This window comes from Barbatula barbatula (genome assembly GCF_947034865.1).
Source record: "Barbatula barbatula genome assembly, chromosome: 5".
Classification (NCBI taxonomy): Eukaryota; Metazoa; Chordata; class Actinopteri; order Cypriniformes; family Nemacheilidae; genus Barbatula; species Barbatula barbatula.
In genome coordinates, this window is record NC_136769.1 from 12,884,974 (window position 1) to 12,902,857 (window position 17,884).

At 39.2% G+C, this 17,884-nt stretch overlaps 1 protein-coding gene across 2 annotated transcripts; it reads left to right on the forward strand.

The window, feature by feature from the left end:
• The first annotated feature begins 547 nt into the window (after window positions 1–547).
• Window positions 548–16,472, forward strand: hsd3b7 (hydroxy-delta-5-steroid dehydrogenase, 3 beta- and steroid delta-isomerase). 2 transcript variants are annotated; one of them, XM_079457631.1, is made up of 7 exons: window positions 548–702; window positions 8,483–8,722; window positions 10,888–11,043; window positions 11,896–12,004; window positions 13,893–13,992; window positions 14,680–14,842; window positions 15,355–16,445. In XM_079457631.1, the coding sequence occupies exons 2-7, from the start codon at window positions 8,569–8,571 to the stop codon at window positions 15,768–15,770; spliced, it is 1,098 nt and encodes a 365-aa protein (XP_079313757.1). In that variant the 5' UTR covers window positions 548–702; window positions 8,483–8,568; the 3' UTR covers window positions 15,771–16,445. The 2 variants fall into 2 exon arrangements, with proteins under 2 accessions (XP_079313757.1, XP_079313756.1); XM_079457630.1 differs by lacking the exon at window positions 548–702 and having other exon boundaries at window positions 8,374–8,722; window positions 15,355–16,472.
• Window positions 16,473–17,884: the final 1,412 nt, after the last annotated feature.

Sequence of the window (17,884 nt, forward strand, 5' to 3'; positions counted from 1 at the left end):
TCATACAGGGGCAATAATACAATAAGTTCTAATACCAAGTTACTAGTTTAATCTGAGTATTTAGATAAGACAGGAATACCACTGAGCATTAAGAGTGAGTAGCACCTCAAATTGAGTTTTTTAAGAGTAAAAAAAAAATTGGGAGCATGTTGCCTGGTTTGCATAGGGAGTGACTTATAACGTCATTTGTTTAAGTCTTTTGACAAGTGAACTCCAAATGAAGTGAAGCAGAATCATATTGCTTCTTTAATTCACAGAAATAAAGCAATTTTTGCCTTTACTGTGACAGTGTCAAACAGTCTACCGATCTGTTCCTCTTTTAGTCTCTGACGTCAAACTAGTCTCTTCCGTTTCAACACACTGTGCTTTGGAGGATAAAATTGGTTAAATATTTAATGATGGACTTTTAGAGAGTTTAACATAAAAAATAATCCACATTTATTCTTACAATACATTTTAGTGATTAAGAGCTGCTGTGGGCAAATACTTCTTTGTTCACCCAATCGAAGTGTCCCATTGATGATGACGAAATACCGCATCCTCCTTCAGGTTCATGCGATGACATCGTAACTGCGACAAGCGCCTGCGTGACAATGTAGATGACTTTAGAAACGATGAATACATATATTAAATGATATTATATCATGAAGATGAAAAAGTCATTGTGCTGTGGAAATACAGTGACAGGATTCCACGAATAAGGTAACATTTTGCGCTAGCTAACATACTGCGTGTAGTATGGTTATTAGATATTACTATATACGTTTTCCACATTAGAAAATACTAGTATGCAATCCCTAGATACGATAGTGTGTTTGAACATTGCTATAGTAAATACTTTAGTAGGCTATATATTTCCGTGTTTCCGTGTAATATACTATAGTGTAGCACAATTTACTACAGTTCATTATAGGCTAGAACATATTATGTAAACTCCATTAGCAGGTTGCCAACATTAATGTACTTGTAATGTTTAGAACTGATGCTAATTGATCAAGTCTGCACCTTGAAGGATTTGGGATTTTTCTTAAACTGTCAAGAGTCTGACAGAAGCTACCTGTCTAAATCCAGCCATTCAGTATCAACACATTCAAAACAACTTCTATGATGACAAGGACTTGAGTCAACTTCAGACCTCTGTTTATTTAATTCTTTTTTAAATCTTTTTTAGCCTTGAATTTGGTGACAAAGTCCAAAGTATTTTTGGGGAATAAGTCTCTGGCCGCCCATTCAGTAGGCCTACTTGATGTTTTGTTTTCTAATGAAGCTTAAAGTAAAATCAGGAGCTGTTGGTCTAATGCAGTGTTTCTCAAACTTTTCCTGCCATTCCCCACTTTGGAGGTAGGTAGAGGTTCCGAGCCTCACCTGTCCCCAATCGCCCCAACTGAATAGTAATAGACATGGCTGATAGACATGACGATGTTGAGATGGCTTTGCGATTCCAACAATTGTGTCACTTTTGTTACGTGACCCTCGCTGCTCTGTGCTGTGGGCTGTGTGTTGTAAACAAATATGAACAAGGCAAGGGTGTAATTTCCACTAGGGGCGAGGGTGACGTGTCCCGCCCTCTTTCAAATTAGCCGTCACCACCACGGAGAAGTAGGACCGAGCGGTCTGCCTGTGTCGATGTGAGCACAGCGTGCACACTCTAAAAATACCTCGTGATTTTCCTTCATAGGAATTCAATATGACAAACTCAAGGTACTTATGTTTAACGACCCAAGCAACGACAAGGTCGGCCTACATTTCTGTCAAACCTTACTTGTAATAAACACTCGATTCTGTTAAAAGAACAAGCCCTTATTAAACAGATTTAATCTCATTCTAAGATTTTATTTTCTAAAATCCAGCCTTACCAAATTTACCAAAACGACAACCACAGAAAACGTCTCCAGTTACTGTCGTAATCTCGGTTTCCTGAGAGGAGGGAACGAGACATTGCGTGAAACAGCAATGGCCTCTCCAGATTACACAATTTTTTCCATCTGTTACGATGCCAGATTTAGCGATTTTGACTTTGCAAATCTTGACATTTCGTTCAAAAGAAACAATGGCAGACTATTCGTGTCCTCCCGGGTGACATTGACTGCGTATGTGATGTCATTGAGACTGCGTTACTATAGTGACTGACTGACTTTCGGAACGAAGCGGCTGCACAATAAAAATTGATATGGGAATTGAAGCAGCGTGTTTTTGCACTGGCTGTTTTGGCGTCAGAAAAGCGCAAAAAAAGAAATAAATCCGACAGTGGACATGTTCCTGTATTGCAAGACGGGGACAGTGTGGGTTCTCCATTCTACAGAGAGTACTTGAGGTAAAGTTATGTTATGTTTAGTAATAAGAAAATGTAGTCTTTCTGTCGTGATGTCGGGCGACCTCGCAGAAGCAGTTTTGGTTGTCGTATACTATGGCGAACTATACGAGATGACACGATTGAATATTGCGTCTCGACGCCCCATGTTGTCTGCAAATTTCTAAGATGTCCCACGACATTCGAATCGGGCCAAAATGGGGCCAAAATCGTGTAATCTGGAGAGGCCATGAGGGAATCCCCTTCTCCAAACCTACAGAGGGTGGACTTGTCCTCGCTTTACCATGTGAAAACCACTTGTGCACGCCAGAGAGCGCCCCGTAAGGGGCAAAAATTCAGCAAAATGACTGCTTACAAAATCAGGAAACGCAATTCCGTGCAACATTTCAGTTTCCAGGAACACCTGATTCCTTTGTAAGTCAAAGGGAAGTTGTGAGGATCACCGTCAAGTCCAGCTGCTTGTAATTTCAGCAAATATTGAATGTTTTAGTCCCGGTTTCTTTATTTCTTATATTCTCCTCAGCCGTTTTGCTGCATGTTTTACCACTCAAGGGGGCGTGTTCTGGCATGTTCATGTGGGAAAGTGAAGTCAATGCATATCCTCTATACTGAAGTCTTATTGCACAGTGCCAGTGGAAATGAAAATGGAACTGGCCAATATCGGTCAACACGGCACTTGGGACGTGGTCATTGCCCCTATATAGTACACCGTCTGGACAGAATACCTTCAGAATCTTTCGACTGAACATTACAGCACAGCGATCTGAGCACTCGAACACGGCTGTTTACGCAATGTCTCGTTCCCTCCTATCAGGAAACCGAGGTTCCACAGGAGACGTTCCCTTTCGAGAGGTCAACATTCAGTGAAACGCGGAGAACTGTATATAATCACTCTGTGGGAGCAGCAAAGAGCGGAACCACATGGCAAGAGTGAGGGAAACACAACACAGGGCTCTAAGACGATTGGATACCAAATTATGCTACAGGATCCAATCAAAACACTCAGAACTCTGGGGATACCATGACACCGTAGTTTGCAAGAACATTATGCCAATTCACTGAGCAGGGTAGCAATACACATAGCAGAATAACAAGTATTAAAACGTCAAGTGCTGAGGCCGAGCAGGGCAGAACAAAGTTGGTATACTACAGGCTAGCCAGCGATATAGAAATAAATAACACAGGGCTGAGGCAACATAGTATGTTTGCATCCTCAAAAGGTAAAGACAGTGATGGTGAAAGATTACTGAAGAGGGCACAGGCTCATCTGAGTCATAACTTGAACAGCAACAGTGACAGCGAACATGCAGTCATAAAGCACAAGCCACCCAAAGCACTTCCTGCAAGTCAGTCACACAAGCAAGTTGCTAATATTCGGCTTTGCATGAAGCTGTCACGCAAACCCACAAGCTTAAAATATATATGTGCATGCCTCCTACGAGGCCATCAGCTCGAGCGAAATGCAGAGAGCATACCATTTGCGCACAAAAGGGCATGTAGAGTAATGGGCACATAATCATGTGGTCTACGTGTGACATACATCACAGAGCCCCTTGCTCAACATCATGCACGGAGAGCTTTGTAAATCCCCATGCACAAAACAGGCAGAGTATTTACAAGGAAGCTTCCTCGAACAGATGGCATTCAGTGGATTGACCAGAGGGAGAGCCATTACCCTAAAAGCAAAATCTCAGGCCGGAGCAGAGGGCGTAGGGGCCACGGCCCGTTCTGTTACCCTCACAGATCTAAATACCAGATTGCGCTTAGAATGTCCGACACAGGACAGCACTCTGGGTCGTAGAGCGGAGGGGGACTCTCTAGAGGCGGTGTATACGCCTGCACGTGACAGCAGAGAAGACGAGGACGGGCACATGTGCACTGCAATTACCTGCTCGATGGTGGGGGATGCGCGCATAGCCCCATCCACCAAGGCGAAGATAGCTGATCCTAAAGTACGGGTGTGCGACGAATGGGGCGTAGACCATGTTCTCACGACCTGCTTGTGAACATTGGGGAAAAAAGGGCGCACATTTCTTTTAAGCAGTGTTGTGGGGGCACAAAAGTGCCGTCTTGACCGATATTGGCCAGTTCCATTTTACATTTCAACTGGTGTATATTTTGTTTATCACTGATATCAAACATAATTTTTTTTTCAGTTTTTCGCTGCCTTGAGCCACATAATGTGGTTTCTTTTAAATAAACAAGCTCAACGTGAGACTATTGTTATTCCCGGAATAAGTGCTTGTTCTTTTAACAGGAGCTAGTGTTTATTACAATTAAATAGAAATTTGGTTTTGCCTAGTTATTGTTTCGGTAGGCTATGTTAAGCCCTTTTCAGCAGCTAGTTTTTATGAGAAGGCTTGACAGCAATGTGGGTTTCCCTGGTCAAGCGTTTTAGAAAATCATCCGGCCTTCTCCTCCTGGCAGATTCAGGTTTACTGCATTTCTAAGTAAATACTCAAATTTTTCCCCTTCATAGGAATTAACTTTTGCTACACATAAAAACGATGCAAAACATAGGTATTTACAGTTTGTGATAGTGAATTCTCTGTGGAGAAAATTGCTCACTTCATGCAGAATGTGCATTATTTTATAGATTTGGTATCACCATAGTGCCTCACTTTAAAAAAGCCGCACTTAATCAAACTTAATCAATACTCAGGATACAACCTCTCCTTGGCACCCCTTTATCACCTACTTACAGTCCTGACCATCTTTGCCTGAGTTCCATCTACACACGATCATAACACACTTCATCAACAGATACACATATCATCGAACATTAGGCAGGGGAGGGTAGCTGGAACTATTATTGTTGTTGTTATTATTATTATTATTATTATTATTATTATTAGTGGTAGTGGTGGTGGTAGTAGTAGTAGTAGTAATATAAATAGCATCCCCTTCTTTCTCTCCCCCTTTTATTTACATTCTCTGATAACTTTACTAATTTCACTCTTTCTCTCTGCCTCTCCCATCTTTATTCTGCCGGGGCCCCATTGGATGGCTTGGGAGACTCGGTCCTGGCGGGTCGCTGTGTGGTTTTGGCATTGGTTGGGTCCTGTGGGTTATCTATTGGCCCTGGGCCCCCGGTGTGCACCCTCCTCATACGCTCATGCACACGCCTTGTCCTGGAAGCACACAGCACGCTTTACTCTCTTTTAATCGCACTACATGTTAGGTGACATACATAAACAAAACTACAAAACAGGCTAGGGTAAGAGTGGAGTGCAGGTAGATGCCTCATCAGGTGTCTATCTGCATGCCTCACTTATTTTAATGCACACATTGTTGAGGCATACATCTTACACAGGGTAAGTGTGGTGTGCATGGGGAAATCCTGACAGATATTCACCATGCATGCCCACTTCTTTTAATGCTACATTCTAGATAGACCCCTCAACCTAGCCATTCACATACTGTACATATTTAGGTCAAGAGTGGCATGTTGGGTGAAGGTCTGGGGGCGAGGTGTGGTTGGTCGTGGTAGTGGGGGATGTGTGCATATGCTGGGGGCCTGAGGCGGTGGGCGGCACGCAGGTCCTCCCCTCTGTCAGCTCGTCACAGTATAACTGCAGGGGCTGGGTGGAACTGTGGCCATTAATGGGTGCCCAGGTTGGCAATCAGTCAGGCAATCAACCAGGCAATAAGTTATTCCTATTATTATACTTATCATTAATAGAATAATTACAACTCCTCTCCTGAAACCCTCCTTCTCTCCCTCTCTATGTTCCAGCTTCTCTCCTCCTGGCCCAACAGCAAACCAGCCTTATACATATGCGCACACACACACACACACATACACACACACATACATCCTCACATACTCACTACCCCTCAGCCCCCTTCCCCACCCCCAGCCCAATAACACCTCATTCACACTCTTAGAGCTACCATCCGCACCCCCCCCCCCCCATCCCCCCTTCTTTTCATTCCGGTCATCAATTTCATCCCTGATAATCATATCTGTAATCATCCTGGACGCAAATCATCCTTAGCCTTTCTGTTATTAATGTTATGTTGTGTTATGTTTATGGAAGCCAAGTCAATGCGATGTCTTGTTAAATTACAGTATGTGTTTATGTAATGTACGTCTGTTTGTTGTATGTAGTATTAATAATAAAAAAAAAATAATAAAAATAATAAAAATAAAAAGCCGCAGGGCGATGTCATCGTCCATCGCGATGTTTCACTGTAGCCATCGCCCAACCCTAATCCATTGCAAACTTTTACACCCACTAACGTTTCTGCCTCTCCACATTAAAGTTTTTGTGCCTCTTCAGTTAACATTTAAACATGAAATCATTCTCGAAGGCTAATATGCTTCCATATGCCATTTTCTTCGCAGTCTGATGTTGTTTTATGTAAGGCTTACATTTAAATGTGTCGTTTGTTTTGAGTGTGTGGTCAATAAAAAAAGAAATTAATAAAAGGACCCAATTTCCTCCCGTTTGTCGCACCCCACCCCATTGTCATGTCTCTATTCCCCCGCCCCATACTTTGAGAAACTCTTGTCTGATGTAACCTGTTCAGTAAGAGCTCATGCTCCTACTCCGTTTTGAATTGCAAATCGCCTCTTGCTTAATATTCCCTTGTTGTACAATGGATGTAATGCAATGTTGTACAAACGGAAGCTTTACTTGTGTCCTATATAGACCGTTATAGCTGCAACAGCATGTTATGTGGCCCAAATTTTACATCCGGTAGACCTCCGCAAAGAATCAATAAGCTGTTGAGTAGTTTTAAATTAATTGAATACAATGAATACATTAAATTATAAATTAATAATAATCTCATATAAATTGTTATATTATAACCAAATACAGACCGGGAGTTAACTTTGGGCCAGATGTGTAACTGATAGAAAACTCTATTGAAAGCGCATGGGTATATTAAACGTGTTTAGGTTTAATTGATGTTAAACAAAGTTTTAGTCATGTTTACTACTTCTTACAAGACCAATATTAATATATGCTTGGTTCTGTTCTAACCTATTCTGGTATGGCACGAATTTCCGCGTTGATTCCCAGGCATGTTATTTTCAAACAGGTTAAACTGTTGATGTTTGATGTTGGCTAAAGGCCTTAGATGAAATTCTGGGCCGCTAGATGTTTATTACATGGTTCTAGTCACATCACCTATATACCCTTTGGCCTGAACTCCTTTGAACCTTTAGCCACTAGATTTGTTGCTATCCACTATCATATGTGATCCTAATAGCACTGTCCTTGACCTTGCCTGTGAGATTAGAATGATGTTCATTATGTTAATCTTTAACTACAGGCAGACTTTGTATCTTGCCTAGCAGCATAAGGTACCAAAATAAGGCACAATACAAGACTAAATCTGCCATGCCATGGTCAAACATTGCACACAGATACATTACAAAAACATTCCAAAAAAGAGTCACACTTTACTTTTACTTGTTGGGTATTGTGTGCTTTGTGGTGTTGTACGTAACTAACTGAGATGAGGGGAATGTAAAAAGCGGACAAAAAGCACAATCAACCCACAAAACAGAGCAGATGGATGAGTGGACATTTACAAAAGGCACTAATGACAGAAGTAGAAAAACATCGGCACCAGTGAGATGAATAACAAGATTTGCAGAGATGTTTTCCCAGTTCAGTATTTGTCACTTTTTGTCCATCACAAGCAACAGTATCCGATATATGCAGGTGGTGATAAGTCTTACAATTTTCCCTCTACTTATTTTAGATACTGTGCCTGTTTAGGCGGGTACCAAGATGAAGATGAATTAAATCCCAGCAAAACAAATGACTCATTGGCAATCCCATATGGAATAAATCATTGTTTCACAGTAACTATAGTTAACAGTTATAATATTTGCAGTAATACTATGACACAAATGATAATCAATCCATCTACAATTGAGCTCTAATAAGGTATATTTCACGGTTAGTTACAGAGCCTGAACGAATGGAAAAGTTATTAAAGTATTTCATTTAGTGTACTTGTTGCTACAGTGAGGCGTGGAACTAGAAAGGGTGGGAACTACATAACGCTGACTTTTCTACAGGCGGTCTGTTCCGAACAGAAGTGATGAGTTTGCCATTATCGCGTGTTTTGAGAAGTGTGTGACGTGAACTTCCTCCTTTCACCTGGACTTTACTCTCGCGCTGGACTTCAACTGTCTCTCTCCTGTATTAGGTTCGCAGAGGGTCTAGGTGAACCAACTAACATCGCTGACGGAACCTAGTTCACACTATAACGGGAGAGGACCGACGACGAGCAAAATGTCGAAAGAAAAGCTTACTTATTTGATAACCGGAGGTTGCGGTTTTCTCGGACAGCACCTGTTACGAGTTTTGCTGGAGAAGGAAGAAAATATTGAGGAGATTAGACTTTTTGACAAACACATTTGCCCCGATCTGCAGAGTCACAGCACAGGTACGAGAAACAACTCAATGTTATTTGTAAGGAATTTTGTATTACATTTCCAATGCCATTCTGGTTGTAGGCTGTTGTATCTCAAAGCAGCGGAGAGACGTCTTTTGGTGAAGTTGTGGGGTTTGCGTCCAATGTTCTCTAGGTTTTTCTGTTCTCATTTTTATTTTCTTCACTGAATGTTTGATGTTAACTAACTTCTTAAAGCGTTTAGTTCTAGAGATGTATATACGCAATGCATGCATTCGTGAAGGTCATTTTACAGGGTGTAGTAAATGACGAAAGGGGAACATCTGCGAATTACCATGACGCAAATAGCGGAAAATAGTTCGCACATCAATGGACTAAAGGCAAACGAACGGAACGGAAACGGTCATTCATCGCCCTGTGATTTAACTTGCAAGGTCAGACCACACCAGTTAATTCCTTCCGATTTAGTTTTCTTCTCGAACCTTTCAGGCACCACCAGGATGCTCAATGCCTCTAATGTTCACTTCTGTACAAAGACAACTGACTCATTTCATTCACCAAACTCCACAAAGAACTGAAAATAATTGTTTATGATGCAGAATAGAGAAATTCATAGGGAAACTTTGGTCAAAGTTGGGAATTTATTTACATAATTCTCAACATTGATACATCAATTACATAGATTGATTCATTTATAAATTGTTTAGTATGTTTATATTTATTTTGTTCAGGGCTTTTGCACTATTCTGTCTTCTGTACCATGGATTTGAGGTTTGCATAGCCGCTTATATTTTGTGTGTTAAATGTTCATTGTAGGCCAGATCTGTCATCGTGTCACATACACTGGGGAACGATTTGCCTAGTAGCTCACAAAGATCGATAAATAATAACTAATGGCAACAGAAAGTGGTTAGATAACCTTTTCTCACAAACATCAGCATAGTTGCACACCAAAATATGTCTTCTGTTTTTGTACTAGAAACGGTTTAACAGACACATTTTTTTATGTGTATTATGTTATGCTGGCAGACATCTGTTATTTATTTGCATTGAGAGATTTTACATTAGCCAAACATAAGATATAGCTTTGAGGGTAGGTATGTTTTCTTGCTATCTTTATTGCTGTTTCCTATAAAGTGTTATTTATTAGAAAATAACTACTATTGCACAGACATAACAACAACAAAATTCTGTCATAAGTTGAAAGCACCAGATAACATGCATGAGAAGTAAAGGTGTCCTGCAGACGCTTTGTAGACTGTCCAAGTTTAACAGACAAAACAAAGACAACCATGACAAAGATGGTATCTAATACTAGATCTTATTTAGATTTTATCTTAAGAATGCATAGATAAAACAGAGCAATGAAAATTATTATTTTACCAGGAAGAGATGTGTTTCCACTGGGTGCTTCGTATAAGAAAGACATTGTTTTTCCTGTGTGGTGACTAAGTGTCATTGTAATTTGATTTTTTTGTCCCTGGAAATGATAAGGATCTTTTAAACATAATCAGACATTTCACAGGATGCAGACGAGGATAATGAAGAGGATACAGACAACAACACGCAGGCCCTTTCAGCACCTGTCACACGTACATCCACATTTATGACATGATGCTACATTCATACTCTAAAGTGTTTCCCTTCAGGTTTTGCTAAAAGGAAATGAGGGCCCAAGTACAGTGGAAATCCTATAATTTGTAGCTCACCGACAGTGAACAGATGGAGATATCTGTTGGCAACCATGTGTCAGTTTCTCTGGAACAGGCACGCAATGGAAAGAACAAAACGCCAAAGTTATAAGTAGCTTTCTCGCTGTTCATTATTTCAGGGCTTAGCTGATCTTTACAACACTCTGTTAATGGCTTAAACATTTTAATGCACACATATGGCTATTTTGTAAAAAATTTAACTAGTAACAAAAGAGCTGGTGAACTTTGACAACATGTTGTCCTTTAAATTGGCAGTCTTGGAGATACAAGCTGTCAGTCCGACAGTGACGATATCCATTTGAATTTATGATAACGCTTTTTTAAACAGAATTTGTGTAATTTAGTAAAAGCCTCAAATACTAATCTTACCATTTTTTTCCTATGTTATACAACCAAATACCTAAAGTATAAATACAATTAAATAACAATTCAATGTTGCCTACATGTTAGAATTGTGTGATTTACTAAAGTGTATTTCTTTCTCAGAGCATGTGAAGGTGGTGTTGGTGCAGGGAGATATAACAGATTACGTCAGCGTGCGAGATGCCCTTCAGGGAGCTGACCTGGTCATCCATGCAGCTAGTCTGGTTGACGTGTGGTACAGAGTTCCTGAGAAGACTATTTATGCTGTCAATGTACAAGGTGAGTGTAAAACAAAAGAACAAAGAAACAGAGATGGATAGATGTGGGTTTTTAAAAGTTATGCTACGTTTCCTTTAAAAAGGTCAGCTGAAAAATACTGTGTACACACTGAATACTCTTTCTTAAAAGTATGTCACCTTTTGTCGAGTAATTGTTTGCCACAGTTTTCCTCTGGTGACATTTACAGGAACCTATTCTGTTGATCTAATCCGGAAATGCATCGTTTACGAACACACAAGGCAGGTTTTGTTTGTGTGGGTGGAATTGCAAATAACAGGATCAGAACATCCTACACCCACTTTGCGTGCATATATGTTTCCAGTAGTTCACTGATGTGTTCCAAAACAGCAAAACACATCCACCCAAGTATCTTCATGAGAAAAATGAGCAAGTTCTTGAGTGTCTGTTTAATCTTGTAAAATCAATCTGTATCAAGTACAGATAAAAGGAAAGAGATTAAGCAAGAGTAAGACGGCAAGATATCAGATGAATGTGCTGTCAGATTGTTTGGCTTTTGTCTTATCATATCGTTTGCTTCCACATCTGCATATTTTCTTCTTTAATTTCTCCTGAATTACCCTTTCTGGTTGGTAAGTCAACTCCAAATTTGTTTGTCTTTGGTTTCCTGCTTATTTTGGACGAATAATTTCAGCTTTACTACATCCAATCTAAGTAACCCAAACAGCATAACTTTAGTTATACTACAGTAATAGTAATAATTGTAGTACTAGTATTACTAATAGAACTTTATTCAATCATACATTTACTTTACATCGAATTAAACTATTCTTATTTTGTCCAATTTCCCATTGTTTGGTTTGTCATGATGTTCTCATTGTTGTTCTCTATCAGGGACAGAGAATGTTGTTAATGCCTGCGTAGAAATTGGTATTCAGTATTTGATCTATACAAGCTCCATGGAGGTGGTTGGTCCGAACATAAAAGGAGATACATTTATCAGGTAAGTGTATTTTTGTAAATGGCTTTTCTCCTTATGTAAAGAATCTTCATACGCTGACATGTATGTTCGCATTATTATTAACGGCTGTATCTTTAAAACACCACTTCATGGTTTTAAATAAATGTTAAGAATGTATCAATTATGGAAAGAATGTTAAGGACATACCAGAGAAACAGTTTACATATGCTAAATATATTCCAGGGTGATATACAAGGATTCACAGTGAATGTTGTATCTGTTAGAATGAACAACAATTTATTATTAATATATTAACATTCAAAAAGTCACAGGCTTTTTCAGACTCGTCACTGGAAGTGTGCACTATCTAATCTCAAAGCTCTTGTATCAGTCTGATATGTCTTCTGCCTGTATGGATTAAAAATTAGCTCTGTTTCCTCTCAAACAGAATATTGAGACCATATGGTTGCTGGTGGTTTTGTCCAACAGTTTTAGAATGACTGTTTGTAACAAAACACATTAAGTGAGGCCCTGCTGTACTATAATTACAAACAAAGCAAAGGCTTGAAACCGTTTCATTACTGCCACATGCTAGAAACATTATCCCGTATTTCCATATCTCCCACAGCAATCCACTGTGGTTGGTTATGATATTGCAAGTTGTTAAATAGCTGTTTGTTGCCATGGATAAATTCTTTCAAAGTTTAACATAATAATAAATAGCTTTGCTGGAAAATATCTGCGCTTCAGTAGCCAACGTTTCACACAAAACGACTTGTTTATTCTGAAAGGACTCTAGACTGCGACCAAAATGCTCGCAAATGCGATTGTTCTTTTTATAACGTGCAAGTTAAAAACACAGGGTCGCTAGACTGCGAGTGCGTAAAACGATTTTTTTTGCCCCCCAAATATTTATTCTAATATTAAATGTTATTAATGAGTGGTGAACAACGCGCTTGTGTTAAGTGCAGGAAAGAGCGAGCAGAGTTGAGAAGACCGAACAGCACACAAGCATCGCGGGACAGACTGCTGCATTGGCTTTTCATTGGCTCACGGAACACTGATGTCATGTTCCGATCGTTCTGCGCAGCGAGGAATGAAGTCGAACATGTCGGTTTCCGAACTGCATCTCTCCCTCACACGTTAATCAAAAGCAAAGTGGGAAGACATAATTCATGTTTCACGTGGCGAATTCTGAGAATATTTAACCTTGAATTACAGCCGGGTGTGAATGTGCTTAAAAACAGGTTGCCTTTTCTTGACAAGTGTTCCGCACATACAGCTGACATAAAGGAAAAATCCTATCAAGTGACGTGTTTTCCTTGTTAACGTCAATCTTTTGCGATGTCCTAACAGCTGTGACAAATAAACAGTGCGTCATTACATTTTGAATCGGACATTAGCGGGCATCAACTCATTTTGTTGAAACTCATATGTCAAACTCTGAACTCGCGACACTCTCTGTCCAACCCTCTGAGATCATTCCATGGCCAATATGTTACTTGAATATAAGCTAAATAATAACAACTCTATACAAAGTTTCTTTGCAATTATTTTAAATAAAGTGCAATTATGAAGCGGTCTATAAGCGATTATTTCAAAGACAGAGTGACAAATTAATAGAACGATTCATCAACTGAGGTCATTAAGCATTATGATTACTATAAAAAAGGGTGCCACCAAATTGTAAGTTGGTGCAACTAAATGAGGAACTGTGTTGCTCCAGTGGGGAAAATGAGTCTAGAGGCCTGTCTGATATCAGTGCTTTTCTCACATTATAGTTTCTTTAACTAATTTTCATGTCATTTTCCTCCTAGTCTTTGTAAAAGATAGAGACACCCAACCTGTAATTGAATAGCTTCTCATGTAGGCTCAAAATTTGAGCTCTGCTTGAATTTTAATGGTCTGAATTGATCTTTCTTTAATACAGAGGGGATGAAGATACTCCATATAACATATTTCATGAAATGGCCTACCCCAGATCCAAAGCTAAAGCTGAGAAAATGGTGCTGGAGGCCAGTGGAACAAAGGTATTATCTAGTATCTCACTCATATCTCTCTAAAGTATCACAATATGCAGAACAATATTTATAGACAGTAATTTAATGACAGTGACGCATTCACACATCGCACGGTTGTTGACTGTGACTTCATGTTTGCATCTTTAGATCTTATCTTAGGTAAAGGCTACTCCTACATTTTTCTCTTGATGATTTTACATGTTTACCTACTTACAGTGGCCAAATTATCCATTACTAAATCTTAGTTACTAATAGACTTTTATAATGAACTGTGGTTTAATTTTCCAGCTGATTCCCTCCCCATCTCAAGGGAAACCACATGGCACGTGGCCTGGAAAACATTTACTTTGTGACAGCCAAGCCCTTGCCTTGCACCCACATTATTTTTCTTTTCACCACAACCTTTAGGAAAATTCTGTCATCATTAACTCACCCTTGTGTCATTCCAAACCCATATGATTGTTTTCTGCAGAACACAGACTCTCTGACTTCCATTGAATGGACATTTCTGAAAATATTTTATTTTGTGTTCCACAGAAGACTCATATACAGGATTTGAATGTCATCAGATTGAATGAATGATGATGACAAAATTATTATTTTTGGTGAACTATCCCTCTGATGTCTTTAGAATTAGGCTGGTAAATGTATACTGTACATTTGTCTCTCTCTCTCTCTTCCACACTTCTTGATTAGGTACATGGAGGGGGTACTCTCTACACATGCTCTCTGCGACCAACAGGCATCTATGGTGAACAGCATCAGTTAATGAAGGAGTTTTACACAAATGGGGTTCGTACAGGTGGTTGGATGATCAGGGGAGTTCCACCAGAAACAGAACACGGCCGCGTCTACGCAGGTTAGCTAACAGACTCTTGGTTCTGGGTGTGATGATTCTCCTTCACCTTGATTTACCATCATTAACAATCTCAATATATAAATACATTTAAAAATCAGCAGGTATTCAACACAAACTTTTATACAAAACTTTATTTAATTATCCTGTCCATAATAGGAGTTCTCAGCGTTTTTTGGTCCACACCCCATTTCAAAATTCTTAAGCTTTGAGACCCTTACTAAGAAAAAAAATATTTTTGGCTCTCATATTCAGGCGTTGTCTCATCTCTGCTTTTTGTCCGACTGGGATAGGTATTTGATCTTAATCCTACCAGGAGAACTGAAAAGTATGTTACAGATACTGTATATCATAAACAAGATGCAGTTCATAGAAATGCCTAATCTGCGTTTTGCCCATGTGGGTTTGTTTATGCTATTGGCAGGGCTAATGTAATTAAAAAAATTCCTGTGCACCACCACTGTTATCGCTGTGTAGTTTTAGCTTAAAGCCTCTACGTGTTTATGTACATGCAGGTAATGTTGCGTGGATGCACTTACTCGCAGCACGTGGTCTACGAGAGCATCCTGAAAGGCTGGGTGGAGAAGTTTATTTCTGCTATGACGACTCGCCATATAAAAGCTATGAAGACTTTAACATGCAGTTCCTGTCAGCCTTCAATTTCCGGATGTTGCGCGTGCCGGTTTGGGTGCTGTGGTTCATAGCATGCATGAACGACTTGTTACACTGGCTCCTTAAGCCATTTTACAACTACACACCACTGCTCAACTCCTATACACTCGCTGTGGCCCGCACATCTTTCACCGTGAGCACAGACAAAGCATTCCGGCACTTTCAGTATCGGCCACTCTACAGCTGGGATGAGTGCTTGGCCCACACACAGAGCTGGGTGAACACGTTCCCTTTAGAAACGAGCACTAAAAGCACCTAATGGATATTTCATATGTAATGAGGAGAGGTTTTCCATGGCCAAATTTTGAATGAGTAAAAGGGATTCTATTATTCATGCTTTCCCTTACGATGGTCAAAGAATAATGTTTAAATGGAAAACAAACAGTTATTTGTCATACTCTTTTGTGATAGCTAATGCAAAAGCCTTGTGAGCTTGAGTGTACTGTAATTTTCAATATGTCATACAATAAATGGACATTTTTATATTTAAAACTATTTTCCAAGAAACACAAAGTATAGTTTTGTTATAAACTAATAATGCATAATGTATTTTAACAGTTGTTTGTAAACACAACAGTTATGCACCTACCCTAGTGCCTGTAAAGGATCTCAGTCAAACATCCTGTCTGTTCACAAAACAACAAACTTTATTATAGCAGTGACTCAACATAACCGCCCTTAGGCTCCTAGAAATTCCATCACTGAACGAGGAAAACCATGCAAAAAAGGTTCAGCATGCGGCCAGATGTTCCACAGCAGTTTCTATTATGGTGTCATAGCAACAATGTACATGTTAATGATAGTTTTTGTAAATTGGTCATATACTTTGAAAATATGATTTTATTTATTTGCTTGTATCCACACAGACAAACGATAACAGACCTCTGTATACAATCTATAAAGTTTGATTTGAAATAAATTATATTCATTACAGAAATGTGTTTTCTTTTAATGTAGTCGCTGGTGGATTATACAGTATATGCTACAATGAGTATACTCTAACGTTAATACATTACTGTTTTCTTAAAAAAGATCAACATTTAAAGGGCAAACATAAAACAGGAAAGTGTTTCTTCAATTACAAGGGAGTTCCCTCCGTGTACGCTTATTCATAATATGACTATTTGGAAGCGATCAGAGGGGTTTCTTCAGTTACCATAATATTTACTCTTGAGTCATTGATGTGGAAATTAAGACTCAAGTAGCAGAACGTAACACTGTTGTTCAGCCAATGGTCGCGAGTTGTAGTTACGGTGTAAAGTGTAGGTCAACTACGACATCTAGTGGCTAAAATGAGACACGAACATTAATTCATTTTCAAACGAGGTAACACTAACCACAGTCCAATTTATTTTTAACGACAGTTTCCCCAACAACATACAATATTTAAATAGATTTCAGGCGATTTATGCCCTAGTTCTGCGTTTTATTATTAATCTCGAGATGTTTTTTTACAATAATATCATGTTCAGAGTTAAAATAACAAACTCTCTCTCTCTCTCTCTCTCTCTCTCTCTCTCTCTCTCTCTCTCTCTCTCTCTCTCTCTCTCTCTCTCTCTCTCTCTCTCTCTCTCTCTCGCTCTCTCTCTCTCTCTCTCTCTCTCTATATATATATATATATATATAACTCTATGTAATGTAAAATAAATATTCTTAAAATGTCATTGCATATGGTATGCTGTACTTTGTATGCACTACAGGGGTGGATCAAGAAAATTATTCATGGGGTGGCATTAGAACAATCGGGGTGGCAATACTAAAGCAAGCATCACTTCATGCATAAGTCTTGTGGTTTTGAAGCCTTACACATATATTCAGTGCATACACAGGGGAGCACTTTGTGTGCAGAGTATTAGTCTAAAGAATAATGGCACCGAATAAATAAGGGCTGTTGTGCAATTGATTATGGCTGAACCGAACTGCTTGTTTAAAAACGTTAGATGTAGCATCAACTATTACTATGCAGTGACAAAGTTTGAATATTTTGCAATACTAGGGTGGCTACTCTATGCCCCCCAGGTTCCATCCTGACAATAAAGTTTTGGCTTTGACTTAATATTTAAAGAATATTTAAAGCAGTCATATATTCAATTGCACACTTTAAGTCATATCTTATCGTATATCTAAGTAATAGATACAATTTTTGCCATTTTGGTGAATACATTTATACACAATGGTGTAACATTTAAGATTTAAAATTAAGCGTAGTAGTTACATGCAATACAATAGAGACGGTGGCTAGAAATCACAAAGGCTATATCGGGCAGGATTTTATTTTAAAAGTCCAAAGCACAAATGTGTTCAGAAAGCTGGTTCTATACCCCTGTTTTCAAATGTTAACCTACAAACTAAAATTCTAACATTATGTAGCTG

Coding starts and splice junctions, on each gene's coding strand:
- hsd3b7 (XM_079457631.1), top strand. CDS start 8,569: ATGTCGAAAGAAAAGCTTACTTATTTGATAACCGGAGGTTGCGGTTTT. Junction 11,044..11,895: donor TTATGCTGTCAATGTACAAG/GTGAGTGTAAAA, acceptor GTTCTCTATCAG/GGACAGAGAATGTTGTTAAT. Junction 12,005..13,892: donor AAAGGAGATACATTTATCAG/GTAAGTGTATTT, acceptor TCTTTAATACAG/AGGGGATGAAGATACTCCAT.